The 22,347-nt window shown below is 41.1% G+C and overlaps 1 protein-coding gene across 2 annotated transcripts in view; it reads left to right on the top strand.

The window, feature by feature from the left end:
• zmiz1 (zinc finger MIZ-type containing 1) overlaps positions 1-22,347 on the top strand; it is a 124,936-nt gene that overhangs the window by 77,369 nt on the left and 25,220 nt on the right. For both annotated transcript variants that reach the window (XM_023341109.1, XM_023341110.1), the window contains exons 3-5: positions 6,354-6,473; positions 14,262-14,375; positions 17,360-17,465. In XM_023341109.1, coding sequence (XP_023196877.1) covers positions 6,405-6,473; positions 14,262-14,375; positions 17,360-17,465 — 289 coding nt within the window. In that variant the 5' untranslated portion in view covers positions 6,354-6,404. The remainder of the gene's footprint in view (positions 1-6,353; positions 6,474-14,261; positions 14,376-17,359; positions 17,466-22,347) is intronic.

Consider the following 22,347-nt stretch of genomic DNA (forward strand, 5'->3'; position numbering starts at 1 on the left):
AAGGTAAGGGAGGGGGTGGCCTCTACCATCCCACCCTCCTGCTTCCACCACCATGTTCCCTTTGCTTTTCTAATCATGCTGCAGATGTGCCTGATGGCTGAACAATTTCTGTGTACTGAACGTGGGGCTCCCGCAGGAATCCGGGAGGCTTGCTTATGTGAGCCGTCGTGGAAAAAAAAGAAAATGTGAGAGGGCAAAGAAGGAAGGAAGGGAGGGAGGGAATGTGGGAGATTGGGAAAGACAGGGAAAACGGGAGAGATCAGTGAGCAGCGACCGTCGCAACAGGGCTCCTTTAGATTATGTGCGGGTGAAGTGGCACGATGGCAAACCCGCCCTCGTTCACGGTCGCCTCTGGATCTGCAGACCAAACCACATTAAATAAAAGAAATCCATCCCCAAGCCTGTTAGGGAGCCATGTGGGGAGGTGTGAGAGCGTGCACGTGCACTGGAGTGGCTTGCATGTCCATATGTGTGTGAAGGAAAGGAAGGGGGAGGTGGGACGGGCAGCTCATTTTATCCTCCGTGCCAGCTCTGGATGGAGCCTGCCGGGGGATTATGGCACATTCTGCAAAGCAACAATGGAAACGGCAGCGTTTCGTACACATTTCCATCCTCTTTCTCCACCATCCAACAAACACAGCTTTGTCCCTGCCTGGCCACTCACCAGGCGGACACCTGGAGTCCCAGAGGTGCCCTCTTCAGCTAAACACTTGGGGGAAGAGAGAAAAAAATGCTTCTCTACAATGCCGAGATAATTAAAGGACGGGCGACATAGGCGGGGGGGTTTCTCAGCCGATGGTCGGAAGAAAACAAGACACATCTCAGAATCAAAGCTCATTAAAATCACGAGTGTGATGAGATGCTTCCTTCTCCTCCACCTCCTCCCTCATCTTTATCACCCTAGAGCAAGTGCTACAAACAGCCGAACCCGAGTCAATGATGGCACAGATTACTCCTTTATTGCTTAATTCACCTACAATACATGACTCACAGGGACACCGTCACCTTGAGCAGCGTGTCCCCATAAGGTTCAGGAGAGTGATGCTGATTTCTTTGCTCAGGCCACCTTGCTCTGTTTTAATAGTGTCAGCAGGGCTTGGCTTAGTAGCTTTCAATCACTGAGGTGTGTGTGTGTGCCGGTTGTGGGGGCTGCTTCGCACTGCTCTGCAAAGGTGTAACACCCTGCCTGTAGTGTTGTTGTAAAGCACATTAGGAGTGACTGAGGGTGTTGTTATGGTATCATGATGCAGGTCCTCCACTCAGGGGAAGGTGAGAGATGTGTGAGGGTTTGTGGGAGTGTGTGTGGTCGGTATAATGGGCCGGCGTGGCTTCCGGTCGCCATATTCCCACCTTTATGTAGGCAATGGATTCTCAATGTTGGAAAAAAACAACAACTTGTAAATACAAAAGGCTTTCTGCAAACTGAAGTAAGCAAGATATATCAAGAACAAACATCATCTGATTAGTACATTTAATTTGTCCTTGACTGGCTCTGACTGGTGATCAGTGGCTTTATTTAATATAGAATAAATTTGATGATGTCAGGTTAAAAATGTAAAATACTTAAGCTACTGATCCCCAACCTTTAATGTGGGACGGTGTGATGTTAGTGTGTTGAAGAATTGAAACTAAATCCCAAAGTGAGCAGAGGATGGGGAGGATTGGAAGGCAAGCACAACAACAACCCATGCAAAGTTTTGACTCCTTGTATGAGTCAAAAACCCCAACAGGAGCAGGTTTACTGTTCCGTTTTTCAACAATAAAATATTTCTCGCAGTGTGATTGTTAATAGAATAGAAATAAAAACAATAAATAAACTGTTTTTCTGCAGCCAGGTAACAAACAACCCAGAGGCCAATTCTTTATTAGACTTATCAAAAATGAACAGAACTGTTGTACAGGTATATGTAAAAGCACAATTTGAGATCGATGAAACCTTTCAATCTGTTTTTGTGAAAACATGAAAACAAATTTCTTTTGCTTTTGAATAGTGTTAGAATTAGACAAGTATAAAAAAAGAAACTAGTCACATCTGGGCTGGATTGTTCAAAAATGCAAATTTTTGAAAACACAGTTTCTGATTTGTGAAAGCGTCACATTATTTGTGAAAACCAAAAACGAGGATTCACAGTTATCCCCAAAATATTGTTCAGATCTCGTCTCGTGTCAGTCTTGTGAACCTCATACTGTGTATTGTCTCGTTTAGTGAGCTGCGGCAAGTGAAACCCAAAGTAAATCCAGAATCGTTATCGTCCTGCAAAATCTGATCGTTGCGTCTCTTTTAGTCAGGAAGTATAGTGGTCAAAACCACATAAGCATAAGAGACATGAAAAACTCCAGAAGCGATCATTTTCCCACAGCGTGGCTGGCCTCCGACAAGCCTGACTGTTTCGGTTCACAAGCCGTTTATGTGAATAAATTAAATCTGTTTACCACTTCCCTGCGCCTCAACAGCTCAGTGGAGAGGGTTTGTGATCCATTTGTTCTGCAGTGATGGCGGGATAAAGCTAATCATTGTCTACTCTGCTTTGCCTCTCAGTTTATCCCACAGAGAAGCGGCACACAGCTCGTCACATTAACACGACAGAGACGCACTTTGAAGATTCCGGAGGGTTGGGAGTCTGAAGCAACGTTTTTATCCCTAACTGGCAATTCAGCCCCGTTTTACTGCGCTGCAGTGACCTGTTTTGGCATCACCATTCCTGAGACCCTTTCGTCCCTCAATTTTGCTATTAAATTAAATTCGCGGCCACTTTCAAGCCTTATGTGCGGAGCTTCTCGGGGTGCCGAGTGGAAACAAAGCTTTAAAGTAGTCGTACAAGGCAGGGGAGAAAACATTGTTTTACCCCAGAGGTGGGCTTGATAGCATGCCGAAAAAGCCCATTTGAAGGGGGTAGGCCTCATCTGTCACCGGGCAATGGAGGAGGCAGCCATGCAGAAGCCCCCTGATTATAAAGAGATAATTTCATCCAATCCTCCGGTGGTGCTCCATCGCCTTGCCGCCATACTCCACTGCCTTTCATATTTGTTCCCGGCCTGCATCTCCTCACCCGTTTCGTTTTATTACAGCTCCCACTCAATACATATATTTTAGCTCCCGCTTGAATAGGGGAAGGAAAGCGGGTCTCCCTCCTTTCCCTCCCTCCTACTCCGGTCTCTTGCGCGCACACACACATGCACACACACACACACACACACACACACACACACACACACACACCCACACCATGTGTCTTTTGTTGTGTAGGAATCCACAGCTCTCTACTTGTTGTGCAACGCCTGCCGTGCAATTTGCAGTAAATTAAGCTCAAGTAAGGCACAAAACTGCACCGATTTCCCCCTGGCGTGCTCACCAACGGCAGACAGGATTCCTATCTGAATCCAATAGGATCACAGGTAGAGAGGCACAGAGAAAATAAGGAATGATAACATCTGAAAAGAGCATGTAAATAGGCTGAGGCTTATAATTGGTTCTTGTTGTTATTATCTGCACCGCATCAGAGGTTTAATCTTTAAATTGGCTCTCGTTAGTTACAAAAGATGTAACAAAGGACTAGTGTTAATTAGGAAGAGAAAATATCTGGAAATTCAATTACTCCCCAACACACTTGCATCATATTTTTAATATAATTTTGAGCTTAAGAAGCTAATAGATGTCAATGTGTGGATCCAGGCTTTAGATCAAAACTGTTGTTAAAAATGTGTGTTTAACTGAAAAAACATGGAGGTGAATGACACTCAGACCTTTGTTTCCCCTCATTTTAACTCACTGCTGGAGGTAAGAGAGATGACATGGAGTGGGGGAGAGGAGGAGGAGAAGGAGGAGTAGGCAAAGAGAGGAGAGAGCCGGAGAGAGCAGGTCGACTCACTCATCAATAACCACAAGGTCAGACAGGCAGTGCCGGGCTGAGTGGGCCCTGTTAGGAAGCAGCAGCTGAGGATTTGTAGAGCTTGTAAAGGCTTAAAGTAACACCACTCCGCCTTCTTTGTGCCACAGGCTGGGCCTTTGAAGGGCCAGGGAGACACCTGCTGGTGGTGGAGGGTGACAGCGGTCGCCATGCATCAGTCCTCGGTCTAGCGACACTTAGAGGAAATGGGAGAACTATAGAGGGGTGCATCTGGGGGCAATGGATGTCTCCTAATTTTTAAATGGATGCTTTATTCATTGATGAACTGTATGCAGCAACTTTAATTGGAAACACACAAAACAGTTTTTCCAAAAGCCATTGTAGAACACACTTTATGTGTTTTGTCAAAAACAAAATCTAACAGTCTATGACACAACTCCTTACAATACAATCACTATTTTTAAGATAAAACTATTTTAAATTCATAAAAGAAATACTTTTCTAAGACAACAACACATCAACTTTTAGAAAAACATATTTAAACATACAGAAATTGTGTTGTGTTTCCTTTGTCTTGTGGATTTTTTTCCAGCTTCTGTTTTCTCTGCCTTACACCATTTCATTCTCGGGCCTGTACAATCAAGCAGTTGGTAGCTCTGCTGTTTTGCAGCAAAAAGGTCCTGGGGTCGATTACTTGTCTGGGGTCTTTCTGCATGGAATTTGTTGATTATCCTTGTGCATCCATAAGTTCACTCTGGGTAGTCTGGCTTCCTCCTACATTCCAAAAACATGACTTGTGGGCTATTCAGTCTCTCTTAGTTGCCCATAGGCATGAGTGTGTATGCATGGTTATTTCTCCTGTATCTTTGTGCTACCCTGTGATGGACTGGTGACCCATCCAGAGTACACCCTCTATCAACTAATATCACATTGTATCATTTTGAAGTGATTTATTACATCATATTATCCCATGTAGTACTGTAAATTGCATCATGTAGTATCCAATTATATTATTGTACATTCTATGTCATCAACGTGCTCTACTCCTCCCATCACAAAGTTATTTAGTGTAAGTGGAGTGTAGGACTTCAGAAATGTGAGCAAACAGATACTTTTCAGCGGCAAACACAGAGTTGGAGAGAAGAAAAAAAAAAATCCTCAGATGTCTCTTTTTCTTTATGAGCTTTCTAATTTATGGAGAGGAATGCACTCATGTGCCCTTCTCTCCTCTCAAGTACAGGCATGAGCAGCTCCAATAGGTAGCATAAAAGCTCTTTAGCTGTCTAGTGGAGTAGATTACCGGCCCTGCCGTTAAATCCAGCTAGAGACCCCTAAGTGAGCATTATCAGTATGGTGCAGCATGCTGCCTCCTCTCTTTTTATTTCTCCCTCTCTCTCCCGTCATCTCACAGGTACTTTGTGCAGGGAAATTTCTTACTGCGAGATTGGTAATGGAGAGAGATGGTGAGGGGAGAGAGGAGCGTGGGGGATGAGATGGCCCTGCAGCAGCAGAAAGAAAGATGGAGACACCAGTAGATGGAAGGATGAGGGAGGAGGCAAAAGGAGGGGACGCTCTTCACTCCTCATAAATGTGCCCATTAATTCACTAACCCCTCCACTTTGAGATGCAGGTCACTCTGAGTTATAGCCGACAACCGTTTTGTAATATTTATTTGACACTGAACACAGCATTAAATCAGTCTCCTAGAGGCAAAACTGATAACCTTCAGTTCAGCTTGTAATATATATATATATATTTTTTTACTCGCGATAATCCTGTGTAGTATGTCAGATCACAACCCCATTGTTTGGCCTACATGAAAAATTATTCTCCAGGATGAAAAGAAAGAGAATGGGCTTCCATGAGCTCCGGCTTCAGAATCAATAGTGCGCTGTAAGGAGTTTTGTTAGAGGAACTCTGGTAGAGCGAGTACAGAAGGAGGAGGAGGAGAGGGATAGATATGTAGAGCATGTCTGGGCCCAGTGTACAGATAATTGTTAACCAAAGATTACATAATGACTAAGTAATGTAAACAGAGAGCCACATGTCAAGTTAATGTTCCCACAGAGCAGGATGGAGGAGCTTCATGCAGTTTTCTGAGATAATGCTGACAGACTGTGAGGTTTGACGCATTATGTTTGCGTGTTTGTGTGTGTGTGTGTGTGTGTGTGTGTCCTTCCCTACCTCAGTTCATTTTCACCCAGAGGCGCTTTAAACACGGCCAGACATTCTGCCTTAAGTCCAGCGTGTCTTTTCCAAAGGCATACGGGGGCAACCGCCGGGGCTTGTTAAGGGTGTCACAGGAGCTGAGAGGGAATGTCATCCTTTGGGCTCTGTGAGGTGCTTGTCACCTGCCAAATCAATATCTTCCTGCTTGACTCACAGCATACACACATCCACAGAGAAAGTGAGAGAGAGAGAGATAGTGTCTGTATCCTGGTGGTGATGTGATCAGCAGCTTCCCTTGGAGCTGAGCCTTAACACTTGTCTGTGTTTCTGTTACAGAACTCTCCAGTTTAATGGCTGGCAGATAGAGGCCAGACGGGGACAATCAACATGAACTCGATTCCGTCGATGGACAGACACATTCAGCAGACCAATGATCGTCTGCAGTGTATCAAGCAGGTGAGGCAGAGGGGACGGCACCGGTTCTCATTCTGCAATCTGATTTTAAGCTGGCTTTCAGGAGTGATGTTATTTTAAAATTATGCCCAAAATCATTCGTAACCCCCAGTGAGTTTAAAATTAAAATTATTTTCATTCAGCCAAGAAGTGTATTTCTGATAGGAAAAATTAGAGGAGTCTCTCATTTCTCAATAAAAAATGTAAAAACTGTTCAAGTGATGGAAAAAAATATATATTAGTCATGTTTAATTTAAAATAGGGGTCCACCAATAAATTGGCTCGATTTCTTTTTTATTTTATTTTGGGAGATCAGTGATTGGCTGATACTTACATGTGAAGCCGATCTTATCCACCTCAAAGGTCTAAAAATCAACCACTCTCATCTATTGCTCTGCTGTGAAAGAGGTTTGCCTGCAGTTAACAACTCCCAATTACAAACTCAGAAGAATTGGAAATACCTTTATTGCCTCTACAACAATCAAACAGTTCTTCTAATAGGAGTATGTTTGTAGTATATGTTTTTTATTAAATTTCCACTTGTCTTTTGATGATTTATTTGATGAGTTTCAAGTCTTTAAGGTTGGAAAGCCTCTTTGACCCAACGCTAATCTTCACAAATTCCCTATCAGGACAACTAGCTTAAAAAAAGTTAAATGGCACAATTTGTAGACATGTTGGTCTTAAAAATCTGCAAAAAAGCTCAGTTCTACTCGTTTGGGATTAAAATGTCCAGGTTTGCTAATTTCATACTAGTTTATGTGCCAGTTTTTCTTTGAGACTTTTAGTATATACTTATCGTACATGCAACCTTTAATGGTGTAAAGAAAATATTCACTAATCACTTTGTGTATGTCATTCTAACCGTAAAATGACTCTTTAACTCTACAGTAGAAAGAACTGTAGCAAATGATCAGCCTAACCATCAGAGTCAGAATGCTCCTCAGCATTCTCACTTGACTGCAGTAAAGTGACTAATCTCCTCGGTTCCTGTTATCAGAACTCTGGTGTGACTCAGGCTACTGACTGGGGTCAAAGAGCAGGAGCTTTTCATCCTCCTCCACCAACCCCCTCCACCACCGCTGACTCCCAACAAATCCTTTTGTTCCCACTTTTCCTCAGTTTATTGCGGGACGAATCACCGGCAAGAATTACACAGACATACTCATGTAACCTCAGACTACGGGGGTCCCATCCCGGCTCTTAAACAAATGGTACATTTGTTTCTCGGCTCAGTGCCAAGATCCCTCAGAACGACACGAAGTAGGCCTTTGAGGTGGTGCTCGTCATACTTAAACATGTCAGTGACAAATCCTTTTATCCAGTGGGGGAGCTTGAGACAATATGTGGCTTTGATGTTTTTAAGTAATAAGACAAAGAGAGGTAAATACTCTCAGTCCTCAGCCTGGCTACCTTTATCGCAGCAGGGTGTTAAATAATTCAATATCCACTCCTCTAGTTGTAATGAACGTGGAGATTGTCTATTAAAGTGGGTTCACACAAGTGCAAAAAGGGGTTTGCTGGTGTCTAACAACAGTTTACACAGCTCAAATGTTTCGAGGTTAAATGTATTAACCCGGCAGAACAAAAATTTAAACAAATAGATCCCGATGTTAGCGCCTGAGGAGGCAACACAGGGGTAAACACACCAATTAGAGAGATCCATGGCACACGAGTAGGCCTCCAGTCTATCTAATAAATGGTTAAAGCGTGGGGTCATTTCAAATCGACCAGTAAGAGCCAGCACCCTGCTAATAGAGGCGAGCTTTGTGCTGCAGACAATCAAGGTTTGGAAGGCCCGCATAATAAATACCATTTATGTCCTGCCAATTAGACTAGCGGCGAGCCCATTCAGCTGGCCGTCTATTCTCCTCCCCGCACACAAAGATGATCATCAGGGGAGATCAGAACAATTAACTCGCTATCTTCTCCCCCTCCCTTGCTCCCCATTGTCCAATATCCAAGCTATTAAAATAATTAAGGAAATATTGTAAACCAATCCAGCTGTTTGCTTTAATTGAAACTGTAGCGCACGCTGAAAATTTTTTGGCATATCAAAGAAAGGCCTGGGAATACAAATGAAGCCCGGTCTTTTGTTAAGTGTTGTTTCCTGGAAGATGTGACACGTCCGTGTGACTGCTCCCAGCCAGAGCGGCGGACAGGGTAACAAATTGATTTTGTTGCTCAAATGATGAATTGCTGCTGAGCACGATGATAAAGTGGAGGAAATTGGACTCTGTCAACGTGATTGAATCAGAGGGTTGAAAGTCAGATCAGAAAATCATTGCTGTGGCAATTCTTAAATTACTGTTCCGTTGTAAAATTGCAATAATGGAATATTTAAACAATAACTCAGCCAAATACTATCTGATGAATGAATGGATCTTTTACTTAAGAACCTGGAGCAGAATATTAGTTTCCCTGTGCCATTTATTCTCCAGTAAGACAAAGAAACACAATGCTATTGGCTTTGAGAAGAGTAGACATTACCTTGCAAAAGTATGCATGCCCCTAGAACTTTTTGTCAACATTGTGATTTTATCAGAAAGTACAACACTGATTAGTGCATAATTGTAAAATTGAAGGAAAGCAACACAGACAAATTTGAGTTGAACAGTGTATTCATCCCTCTATAATCTAATACCCATAAATAAAATTCAGTAAACCAAATTCCTAAAGAAGGCACCTAAAGTGTGTCATTTAGGTTGTTCACAAGTTTTTTATGATTATTATTATTATTACATAAAGAAGTAAGTCTAAGTCACATCTCAAATCTTTTCCCCAAGTACAAGTAAAATCTCATTATGTAGGTGAGAAATCCAAGTCAAACCTCAATTATTTCCTCCCAAGTCCAAGTTAAGTCTTAAATATTTCAGCCTAAGTCAAAGTTGAGTGTCAAGTATTTTATCACAACTCCTTTGCAAGTACTTTGTCCCAAATCAAATTAGGTCTTGTCTGTCACCCCAAGTCACATATTGTCTTTCACTCAAAGTCAAAGAAAGTTTTTAAGTCTTTAGGGGTAAAGTTCAAGTCAGATTTCAAGTACATCATCCAAGTCAGCTACACATACAGCTTGGTCACCAATGTTCCCTCTTGGTGGACAGATAATCTGCCAACAGGAAAACTATAAGTCGTGGGCTGTACTAATCTGTTGCAATGTCCCAGTCAAAGTCTATGTCTAAATCCCAATGAGAATTAGTGACAAAACAAGAAAATTGATTTTTAGTGTCACCCTCCATTCAATCTGACCAAGCAAATTAATTAACTATTGCAAATTAAACTTTCATTTGCAAGTGACAAATGAAACTTTGTCACTTGCATAGCATAGAGAGTATGCTACAATTTTAACATTTTTTATTTGTAAAAATAGTTTGAGAACCATGTGCTATTTTCCTTCCACTTGACAATTATGCACTACTTTGGTATAGTAGATAAAACATTTGCGGTTGTAACATAACAAAATGTGAAAAGTTCAAGCTTTTGAATGCTTTTGCAAGCCGTTGCATGTTGTTTTAGCGTTTGTAAAGCAACATCCTCACAAGAACACGTCTTTTAACCTTTAAGAGCTTACACAAAGAAGAGCAACTGCATTTGCTCGGATTAACCTCCAAACAGATGCTAAAAACAGCAATCTGATTTCGCCCTGGCACATATTTTCCCTGACAGTTTGTTTTTCTCTCGCATCTCTGAATTGCACCGTTGTGAATACTTTGGGAGAAAGATGGGTTTTCTGATACTGCTGGTATCTATTTTGGAGATACTATTTTCCTCTAACAGTGGGGAAGCCGGTTTGCTGTCAAACTCTACTCTCTGGTGATGCATACATGTGGTGGAGGCTCTGCAGAACCCTGTAAACTGTCCTCTCCCTGCAGGAGCACTTCCTCCAACTCCCTAGCACCAATATTTCAAGATAAAGTGGAGCTGCTGCTGCTGCTTAGACCGCACAGCTGTTTTTGTCTAGCTGCTGCTGAGCTCCCTTTCCTGGGTTAATTGTCTCCATTAATATGTTTCTCTGTTGCACCGATGAATGTAGAACAACAGCAGCATTTTTAAAATTTATTTATTTATTTTTGCTGAATGGAAAGAGCGTGTTTGCCAGATCGCACGCTCTGTCACTTCCAGTTAGGCTGCAGATGTGCTTGTTGTTTTCCAGACGTGACTACAGAGGAGGGCTGTGTGTGAGTCTCAGGACGCTGCACGTCCTGTCCATCTTTGTTTCCCCGCTCGAACTGAGCTGAGCTTTGACTGGTGTGTAAATGTTGAGTCAGAGAGAGCGATAGAGTAGCGGAGTAGGTGGAGGGTGTTTTTTGGCCACTGGTTCGGGTTTGATTGGTGGTTTTTTGGCCATAAAGAGAGGAACATCTGTGGCATGGCAGTGCCAAGCACTCCGTGTGACAGCCACACTGGTGGGACCAATTGTTCTGAGTGCAAAGAACAGTAATCACTTCAAGCCCAAGTGGCGGTGTGTGTTTTCTTTCTTCCCTCCCTTCCAACACATTCCTCCTCTCTCCCGCTCCATCCCCAGTGCGCTGATTGCGCGTGTTGTCTAGCTTCCAGAGACTCTCCTAAATTTAGCATCTGTATGTGTTTCACTTTAACCACCTTCAGAAACTTACATGCACTGGGACTCTGCCATGTCTCACTTCAACATGAGTTCCCTTAGTGTATCACAGAGACAGACAAAAGCAGAAAATAAACTACCCAACCCCCGTCAAATGTCAGCTTCACAAACTGATATGAAAGCCGCCTTATCAAATCCTGACCTCTGCTGCCCCCTAAAGAGCAAGCAGGAAAAAAGCAGCTCTCCGACAGTGAAATCAAAGCACACACACACACACATTAAAAAGACAGCAGTTCACTTTAAGATGACAACCCACTCTATTTACCTTTGATGCCGTGGAGTGGGAGTCCATTTGTTCCTGTTTGGAGCAAGTGCACTGTAAAGGTTTTTGTGCGTGATCTCTGTAAAGCCTCCATATTACTCCTGAGTGCTGTTTATGTTGAGGTTTGAAAGCTTTCACAGCTGAAGTGTCCGGTTGTGATGGGTAGATCCGTTTTTCTATTTCTTTTTTAGATTTAAAGTAAAACAAAACCGTGGTCAGCATTGTTACTATAAAGATGGGGTCTCAAGCAAAACCATAATTCAATTTATAAAGTGAAACACACACATCATAAATATTTAATATATTAGTGGAAACAATCTTAACACTACTGCAGCAGCTTACATCTATACTCTTCCTTGTATCTACTCTTGGTGGCACATCTAGTCAGCGTCAAGATAAATTAATGTTGCTCCTGGATTGGCTGCTTTACAGATGGCAGCCACTATGCTGGCTGAAAAATTCAGTGAATAGTGGAAAATTCTGTAAATAATAGTATAATAATAGTGATAATAGTGGCTCCATCAATGTGGCGTGCCCAGGGGCGCCGCCAGGAATCTTGGGCCCCCTGACGCAGCTGCTGTTACAATTTTTTGAGTCTGTTTGACCCATAAAAAGTGTCGCAATTTTAAAGGCTTACAACTGCCTTGCTTTCTTTAGTCCAATACTGATAACTAGCACAATATTTACTGCTCATGAATTTAACATCCAACAGTCCGCATACAGTATGCAAGTAGGTTGCTTAGATTTTTTTCTATTAGTACCAGTAACAGTCAAAAGCAATGTGCAAAATATACATGAAGCAATCCAGACTTCTCAAAAAATGCTATGTAGTGGCATTTTATTCAAGCTGCAGTATATAACTTTAATAAAAAAATATGTTTTCTCCATATTTGTTAAAGCTGTCACCATGTCGTGACAGTTTGTTATGAGACAGATAATCTGTGAAAACAATCAATCTCCTCCACCTCCTCCCTGAACTACTATTGCTGGCAAAAGTAATGCACTGTCCTGACCAAAAACAACCAATCAGAACCAGTAGGAGGGTCTTAGTGCTGTCAATCAACCTCATTCACTCACTGCTAAATGTGCATGTGGTGGAGAAACAACACATTATTACAGGAAAAATGTTTATCTGCCATGATTGGTTGCTATGCTAACTAGACTGAGCACTCACAACAGGCTGTGCTAGCAGCAGCATAGCATAGAGCCAGGGGAAGGGAGGACGAGCAGCCACATGAGATTGTGATTGACAGCGCTAAAACTCTCCTGCCACTGACTGGTTGTTTCTAGATAGCACTGGGAGAAGGCAGAGGAAATACATTTTTAACAGATTATCTCTCATACCATACTGTCACAACATAATGACAGTTTTAACAAATATGTGAAAAAAATATTTCTATAAAAGTTACATACTTCAGCTTTAATTTCACTTAGAAGAGGGCAGGTCAGGAGGGACGTGGGTTAGAGCTGCTGCTGACTGACTCACCTGCTAAGTGGTAAAAGGTACAGGGACAAGTTCAATATATGAATATCTTGGTAATTTTTTTCCTTAGTTCATTAGATGCTAGTGAAATGGAGGCAGACAGTAGTCTATAGCTAAGCTAATTATGCTAAATGGTTGATAATCTCACACAGTCTACCCACCTCTCGGAGAAAAACTGGGTTACAAATTGACACTCTTACCCTTTTTTTTTTTTGAAAACTTGACTTTCTAATTTTTCTTAGTAACATGATATGATATGCCACAGTCGTTCTTGTCTTTTACTTACTGCTGCTGAACACCCTCAAGTGCTCCAAGCAGGAATGAACCATTTCATGCAGATCCAGGGGGGTACAGGGCAAATATAGATGTGTGTTTTTTGGTCTGGGAGTGGTAACATAAAATTTTTACTGCTAAAAACAGTCTTCGAAAACACAATATGATTCATTTTGTAATTAACAGGGCCCCAATTTTTTTATTTTATTTCTATGAACAAAAAATAAATAAATAAATTGTGGAGGGCCACATGTCAGTCAGGGGTCCTTAGAATTGTCCTAACTTTTCCCCCCTATATGGCGCCCCTGGGCGTGTCATTGGAGGCAATCAACCTGTTTTTTCCCTAAAGTGTTAAGGAATCCCAAGTTGTTTTAATATCAGCCTTCAGGTTGTCTGCAAGGTTGGCTCAGGTATCTCTCATGTTTTTCTTGATAATACTATATCATTTTTTGTGAAGTTCAAGTCAGACCAGTTAACTGATAAATCACACAGCGCAATGCCACTTTTTCCCCCTCCACTAAACTTTCCGAAAATTTAGGATACAGCATTCTGTGAACATGCAGCTTGTGGCATACCCTCCTTGTGGAAGGTATCGGTGCCTGTCTGTTAGACGACTCTCAAGTCAGCAGTCTTTCTCATAAAAACAATGACACAACATTGTTTTTTCATAGAACCTATAAAATATTTTTGTTTTCTGAGAAACTGATTTGTGGGCTTTCAACAGCTGTAAGCTATAGTTAAGCGACAAATTAAAAGATATAGACCACTCTGTGCAGAATAAAGCTATATAATATATAATGGGTTGTACTTTTTGAATTGAGTTTCTGATATAGATGAGGTTTTATTGATCTTCTCATTTTTGGAGATACACCTGTAAGACTGTTTGACAAATTGGACGGTATTTCCTTCTTTGGTGACATTTCTGAACTTGTGGTGTAAATTTTGACTCATTTTGGAATTTTTTGCATTTAAAGTAACCATCGAGAAAACATTTTCACCGTTTTTATTGACCATTATCTCATCTTTCTTTTCTTAGAGTTGGACAGTAAATGTGGTTGTGCCTGTCACCTGTTTTCTGTTCTGTTTTTAAACAGTAGCTAATTGATTTTCAGCACATTTCGCAATTTTATTGTCCTCTTTGTTTCCTCACAGCACTTACAAAATCCAGCAAATTTCCAAACAGCGGCGACCGAGCTGCTGGACTGGTGCGGAGACCCCCGAGCCTTCCAGCGCCCCTTCGAGCAAAGCCTGATGGGATGCCTAACGGTGAGTCCCAAGCGCCACCCTGCAGCCTCGCTCGTGTTGTTTCAAGGGCGACGAAAAGAGCCGCTAAAAACAACTGCTGTGTCGGCTTTTTGCGTAACTCTCTCAGGGACATAAGACAGCTAATGTTTTCTTGCCTGATCTTCAGTAAGGTCACTGGGTAAAAAAAAGCACTTTGTACAAGAGGAAGCACTCAGATTTATCCTCCTTTCAGTGACCTCATTAACAGCTTGTGCGGAGGCTGGTGAATTTAATGAAAAATAAAACAACTAATCAAGTCGAGTGTTAAAGTGATGGTTGGTGGCATGAAAATATATTTTTGTCTTGAAATGACCCTTTATTGCCATGGATACAGAAAAGACCCTCAAAAAGAACACTAGGGTGGACTGCAGAAGTTTCACTCACCTGTCACCTTTGCTTTAACGCGCTGCTTCTAGCAACAGATGAAAGAAAAATACGCTGCACCTTTAAGTGCAGCCTGTATCCCCTACAGCAGTGTACGAAAGTCAGTGAAGCCACTGTGACACATCGAGCGACTGCTTCTGTCGCTGCTTTAATGTGCACCAGCAGGTGACTTCTCCTCCATTCTGCCAATTCAATTTGTGTCCTGCCGTGAAAATGTCGCGGCTTCTTCCTTTTAGTTTATGAGCTCTGTAGACCCGAGTTAATCTAATGTAATTGCAAAATTACACAGCACTCCATCCTGTGGATTTCATGTTTTCACCTGCAGTGTCTTGTAAAAGTACAAAGCGATTTGTCACATTACGTCCACAAACTTCCATTTATTTTATTGGGACTTTACATGACAGATCAAAAAAAAGAAAGAAGAAAAGTGGTGCATAATTTTGAAGCGGAAGAAGAAAAAAACACGTTTTCCAAAGATTTTTAACCAAATAAAAATGGAAAAATGGGGCATACATTCATATTCATTCCACAATATATGTTGCACCTTATTCATAAACAGACTTCCCCTATGTGTAATTCAATCTCAGTATAAATACATGTGTTCTGTGAAGGCATCAGAGGTTTTGTTAGAGAACATTAGTGAACAAACAGCATTGTGGAGACCAACGAACTCAGCCGACAGATCAGGGGTTGGAATGTAAAACAATATCCCAAACTTTCAAACACTTTCAGAGAACTGTTTAGTTGATCATTATTTAAGGATGACACAGATGTTCTGTCACAATATACTCCTGAATAGTAAAGCGGCTTGTGTCACAATCACATGGCTGGTTTACTGTATAAGATATAACACACATGTTGGCCCTATTTAGGACAAACCCACCTAAACTCCACCAACTGTGTACAATTAAAGACCTGGAATTAGAACCACTTTTTACACTGAAATTACCATTTAGGAAAACATCCCTCAGTAGCTCAGATTCTAATTTGGCCGTCTCCGCTCATATTTCTTATGCTTAATGGGACATTCCTCTAAATAAAGCCCAGATGTACGTATCCTGAGCTGGTGTCACGTCAGGACTATATTTACTGGAGATAATGACACACTGCATGCGGCAGAGTTCAGCTCTACAACCTCAGAACTTGTCTCGAAGTGTGACGGCAGGACGTAGAAAGGACAGGAGGGATGAAAGATCTCAAAGTGGGTCCAAACAGAACCCTGTATGTCCTGAAGGGTCATCATGATTCGAGGAGCTCTCTTTGAGCTGATAATGGTAAGGGTAAATCAAAGGATTGTTGCAGGACATTATGGTGATTTACATCGCCTCCGATGGCATGTTGATGTGTCTCCTAATGTTTCCTCTCAGTGGGTCATCTCTGCGCTGGAGGCCACATTTGCTTCTCGTCCTGCTGTCAACCGACTCATATGGAAGCTATAAACTCTTAGTATGTCCATCATTTAAGCTGAATTGGATCTTTGATGCTGCCAAAAGGTCACTAGATCAAGATAAAGTCAAATGCAGCATCCTCAAGAAGAGTTAAACCTGTCATGTCTATTCTTTACTTTTTACTATCATCGAATAAAGTTGGAAGGTTTGACTGTTACAGGATTTCAGGTTGGAAAAACATATAATTTTTGTAGAATTTGATGGAAACTACCCTGTGGAATAACTTTAAATATTTATTTAAAATTTGTTGTCAACATTTCCCAGACATTTCTATGAAATAAATACAAATGTATGAATGTTTCAGCATTTTTGTATATTTATATAATAAATAAATATTCAGGATTTCTAAGTTGTCACTTTTCAAGCTTGTTTTTACATGCACAGTAGCTTCCACATTTATTGGCACTCCTGATAAAGATTTTCTTTTTCTTGCAATGGCTGAATTTCAAAATAAAAATTATATACAGGCCTCTAACAGCGTGACCTTTGTAGATATTTCATTTACGGACCTCCTCACTTTATGTGGAGGAAGAATAAATAAGGTGCACCGTACAGCAGGCCAATAACCCTAAGCATACAACCAGTGCTACAATTTAATTATTTAGACTAAAGCATATGTACAGTATGTGCTACAATAGTTCTGTGAAAGTCTTGAATCCAATTTAGAATATGTGGCAGGGTTTGCTGTTCAGAGATACTCTAACTAATCTTACTGAACTTGAACTTTTTTTGTGGTTAAAAAAGGTAGAATCAGTCTCTACATGTGGAAAGCTGGTGACATGAAGAGTAACTGCAGCTCTTCATGTCTAACCTCTGTTAGTCAGTGTGCATCCAAATATAGATGTACCCCATACTTTTCAGATTTTGTTTTTCACAAGAAATTATGAAAATATTATCACCCTTTTTCCACTTTCCAAATATGCCCTGCTTTCTGTTAGTCTGTCACACAAAATCCCATTCAATTAGATTTTTTCCTGTAGTGTGACTAAATACTACAGCAACCCTCTTAAAGCTAAACAGGTGTAAGAACTATTAAAACTTTTGTACTGTAAATCACTTCACTGAAAAATAGTCATAATCATATTTTTCTATGATTCTTTTAAAAACTGTTCTGCCTCTTCTCACTGTGTCCAGGTGGTCAGCCGCGTAGCAGCGCAGCAAGGCTTCGACTTGGACCTGGGCTATCGACTCCTGGCCGTCTGCGCCGCCAACAGGGACAAGTTCACTCCAAAATCAGCAGGTAAGACCAGAGTTTATCTGTAACCCTGGTACTTTTACGCATAATTACTGCTGAGAGCACAGGTCCTAAAGAAATAATAATAAAAACTACACTCACCCGTATTTGGCAGCAGCTCACATTAACATAATTTTCATTTCATCACACAAAGGAAACAGAGAAACTTGATTTATGGTTTTAGATGAAGAGTAATAATCCGTGTGTGACACGGGCCAGAAACCTGTCATCACTGCTGATGACATTTTGTGTTTGTAGAGTTTCGACGTCTACAGACATTGATGAATTATTGGTGAAAATTCAGATATCTTAAATGTGTTTACAAGCTGGGAGAACGGCGAGCTGAAGCGTGGTGGGAATAAATATGTGTAGGCTGTCAGTAGCAGAAAAGATAAGAAATATTTTGTGATCTGTTGCAGGTGATGATTTGTGGTTTCCACCTTTCATGAATCATGGGAAAACCTGCGCTTGACTATGCTATTGAGCCTGCTTGATTAAGAGACTGACAGCCACATATTGGTTTAATTTTGTATGTGTTTGATTTTCTTTTCTCCACTTTATGCGCAGGTCATGCTGCTGTTATTTCAGCTAAGAGTTAGGAATCAGTCTGTCTGCAAATAACTAAGACAGCCAAATGTTCTAATTCTGCCTAATGCTTAATCAAATCTCAGGGCCTATTTTATGAGCTTAGATAAGATTGCCAATTGATCCGCAGTCTGAATAATTTCCTGCTACAGTAATCATTTGGAAAGCTGAGCTCGGTCTCGTTTGGGTGGTATCCTAAAGTGCATTTCATGGGCAATTATGTATCAGTAAGCATGAATATTTTTGGAATGGAGACGGATTCAGAGGAAAAAACAACAGGGATGTGTTTCCGGCATGGCTATGGAGAGAAGGAGTGTTTTTTTTTGGGGGGGGGGGGGGGTTAAGTTTCAGAGAAAACAGCCTGTAGAAGCTGGAGGAGATGACTATAAAAGGACACTCCCACAGAGATCCCAGGGGGCAGGACCTGCTCGCCTGATGTCCGGCGGGGCTGTTGCCGTGCAACAGAGCAGGGGGAGAGAATCCCATGATGGGGCTAGTAAGCGTCTTTGAGTACTTAGAAAAGCGCTGTACAAATACAAATGTATTATTAGTATGATGGGAGTCGGATGAGTCAGTGTTTGTGGAGAGGAAGACTTCTCAGAAACCCCATTTTCCTTTTCAGATAGATTTAAAAAGACTTTAATAGCAGATGCTAATCTCTTGACAGTGGCGCCACCAAAAGGGCACCAAGGCATGGGCTGCAATAGCTGTCCCTATAAATCGGCTTTTTTTGGTGCATCTAAATTTAAGAGAATAAAAACAAGCTTTGAAGAGCTGCAATATTTACTTATTTAATTCATAAATGTGCTTATGCAGTCACTTACTTTTCTAGCCATTAATGTCACTTTTATGTCTATCATTTTCTTCAGCTCTAGTCCTATAAGTAAAACTATTTATATTAACAAAAATTTGAAAGTACTGGTGGTTGGAAAATGCTCAAATTCGACTTTGAATTGAAAGAATGCAAATATCAGACGTCTGGATTAAAAATTAGAAAAGGCATACTGTTTTAGACTTCCAGTCAGTTAATTTGTGAAATTCAATTTCAACAATTTAAAGTTTTTTTGCAGAGTTTACAAAATTTGTTAAATCCAAACCAAACAAACTAAATCCTAACTAAATTTCAAAATGATTCAAATTGAAGTAATTAAAGGTTAAAATTTGAGTCCCTCTAAAATCCGTTTTAAAGTTTTCCAAATCAAACTCTTGAAATGTCTTAACGCTGACTTTTGGGTTTGGCCCCAATGTGGACATCTTGTGTAAACTTTTCTGGAGGGGTTTCTGCCTCATGACTGCTCTCTGCTCACATTTTATTTAAAACAGGGTGAGAAAAATTGTCAGTCTCTATGCTCCAAAGACATCAGGTCAGTGGATGGAGCTAATAAGTTAATCAGATTTGGCCCAGCAGCTCCAACTCGCCTCGGCTCTGACACTCTGTGGTTGCTGGCCGCTACATTTCCGTTGATGCCCTCTAAATGCGTCTCCTGAAACATGCTGCAAAATTGTGTGCTGAGAGAGGCAGGGGTTAGGTGGAAATCAATGTGCGCAGTCAGCTCAGAGCTAAAACGGCTGGTAGCTTTGACAAATTGATTAATCATGAAATGCCTCCAATAATTTACTGAATTAATTTTTGCTTTCTTCTTTTGCAAGAGGGTAAAATGTCATTAAAGCCTTATTATCTCAACCAATTGATGGTATCAGCTGGCATATTTAAAGGGATTGTAGAAGTTAAGATAATACTGGTTGCAAATCTAATCCCTTCTGATCAAAGTGGAATTGAAAAGCTCAACAATGTGTGATTCAGTGAATTGAACTGCTGATCTGTTTAATGGATACACTAAAAGGGTGGGTGTCGGGAGGTGGCGTGGTGTCCGTTTGCTGCTTTTATTTTATTTTTTTTGCAGAGTTGGGGGAAGGGTGCCTGTCTGCTCATAGTGACCTCCCTGTGAATGGGATTAGCCTGCTCTATTAATCTGTGATTACTGAGACTGTCTGACTGCCGGGGCGAAGCTGTGCACGTGAGGCTGCGGTGGCCTGAAAGCAGCGAGATCATTCAGCTCGACCCGGTGTGGATAAACTCATCAGTCCCTCCTGTCTGTTGTCTCTCCATCAATACAAGCCCTGTTAGATCTATTCCATCAGTGTCACTCCAAACCACCTGATGGCATTCAAGAGTTTCGGGGGTGGGGTGGGGTGGGGGGAGCGTAATTGCAATTTCTTCCGAGCAGCGCATTCCCAATCATTTGCGCCTGACTGAGTTGTTGGAATTCCTCGACTCAAAAGAGTGAAAAGAGGCGCCGACTTATAAGAGGGAGGAGCAGGCTGGAGTTTCTCAGCTCCTCAGGCCATTCATTCCCTCCATGTAACAAACGGCTGGCAAAGCAGCCATTCAGCAGATAATTAGTTCTCGCGCTGGTCAGGCTCGGTTGGTGCTACACTCGTTTTTACACATTCATGACATTCGATCTTTAAACACTGCAGGTTGTAGTTAACAGTGTCAGTCTGATAAAAAAAAAAACAAGTGTTCTTATTGTTTTGTTTCATGTTGCTGTGAATGTAGGGGTGTGCCAGGCGGAACATCAAGGGGGTGTTTTCTAATCTGTAAAAGCATTAGCAAACGGGATCCAGATACAGTGTGGGTGTTGTTTGCTTGCTTGATAAAGACAATGCAGTGTGGCCATCTGTTTATTACTGCATGCAGTTAGATTCAGTGTCTTCTAATGTCTCTGGATTAAGCTTTTTCCATCTTCATCATTTTTCCTGTGTCCTTCCTTCTGCGACTCTTCATCGTAAACCCAGTTTTGTGGAGTGTATGGCTCATTGTGCTGTTGCCAGATTCTCTTACCTGAGCTATGTGGCTCTCCAGCTGCTCCAGAGTTTCCACGGGTGTCTTTGCTGTTTCTCTAATTAATGCTCTCACAATCTGCAAGTTTAGGTGAACAGTCACCCCTTGGTCAAGTTGCAGTTTTGCCATAGTCTTTCTGTTTTTGGATGATGAATTGAATTTGAATGTATTTACACTGAGAATAAATTCATTTGTCTGCACAGTGGCACAGTTGTTAGCACTGCTGCCTTGCAGCAAGAAGGTCCTGGGTTAGATTCCTAACCAGTGCTTTTCTGCATTAAGTTTTGAATTGGTTCTCTGCAAGCACTTCCAAAAATATGAGCCTTAGGTTAATTGGTCAGTTTGGTTTAGGGGTGGGCAGTTATTGTATCATTAGTTGCATGCAGCGTTGGTTGTATGGTTCTTTGTCTCTGTGATGTGAAGGACAGATGACATGTCCCCTTGACGCTGGGAGATTAGACAATGGATGATTTAATTCTGCTTTGCAATTGCATTGTCTGTCATGTAAAATTCCCCCTCCAAAAATGCAAGAAGTGTTTGATTGCAAGGTGAGAAAATATTAAAATGTTAAAGGTTTATAAAGACATTTTTTACTTTCATTCTTCAATCTCTTTTTTTCTGTACTCATCCAGGCTCTGGAAATATATTTCCAGACTATAAAGGAAGCCCTGTATTGGAATCAAAAAGGTCCAATATGAATGTTTACCCTTTTGTTATCTTTTAAACAAATCTCCAAAAGACTTTGTAATGTGTTTTTAATGGATTTGGTAAAGCAGTAATAGCTTGTCGAGGTGGTGTGATTTTATTGAATTTTTTTCCCCCTTTGCTTACCGGAGTTTACGAGGTTAAAGTTCCTCGTACTTGGAAGTATGTGCACCTAATTCTCCGGAGCACTTTATGATCACCGAGGACTCCCAGCCAACCATGATTGATGGGCTAACTTTCAGAAGGTCTGCAGGGCTTTAAGTCACCCGCCGCACACTTAGCTGATAGTAAATACCACTAGAGTAAATGCAGAGCAGAAAGATAAGAGCCTTGGAGTTCCTCTGACCTTCCTCTCTTGAAGTGATTTTACATCCTGGGCAGCACTGGGATACATATTTCTACAGGTGCATATCAATCAATATCATTAAAAACTTTTAATTTCAGTAATTCTATCCAACAAATGAAACTCGTGTAGATTTATAGCACGCAGAGAATATTATTTTTGCATTATTTAGCATTTTTATTTCTGTAAATTTGGACCATAATGACTTAAAGCTAATGTTAAGCCATAATTCAAATTCTGAGCAATTTTTAACAAATAAAATCTCTAGATTTAAAAAAACAATTAAGCAGAAATTTTATTTTTTGGTCTACAAGATTATTGAAAAAACAGCAGATGCTCACTGTGTAAGCTAACAAAGGTCACTGCTGTAGAAACACAGGATGCTGTATTAAAATATATTAATGGGAAGT

This window comes from Xiphophorus maculatus, chromosome 10 (genome assembly GCF_002775205.1).
Source record: "Xiphophorus maculatus strain JP 163 A chromosome 10, X_maculatus-5.0-male, whole genome shotgun sequence".
Lineage (NCBI taxonomy): Eukaryota > Metazoa > Chordata > Actinopteri > Cyprinodontiformes > Poeciliidae > Xiphophorus > Xiphophorus maculatus.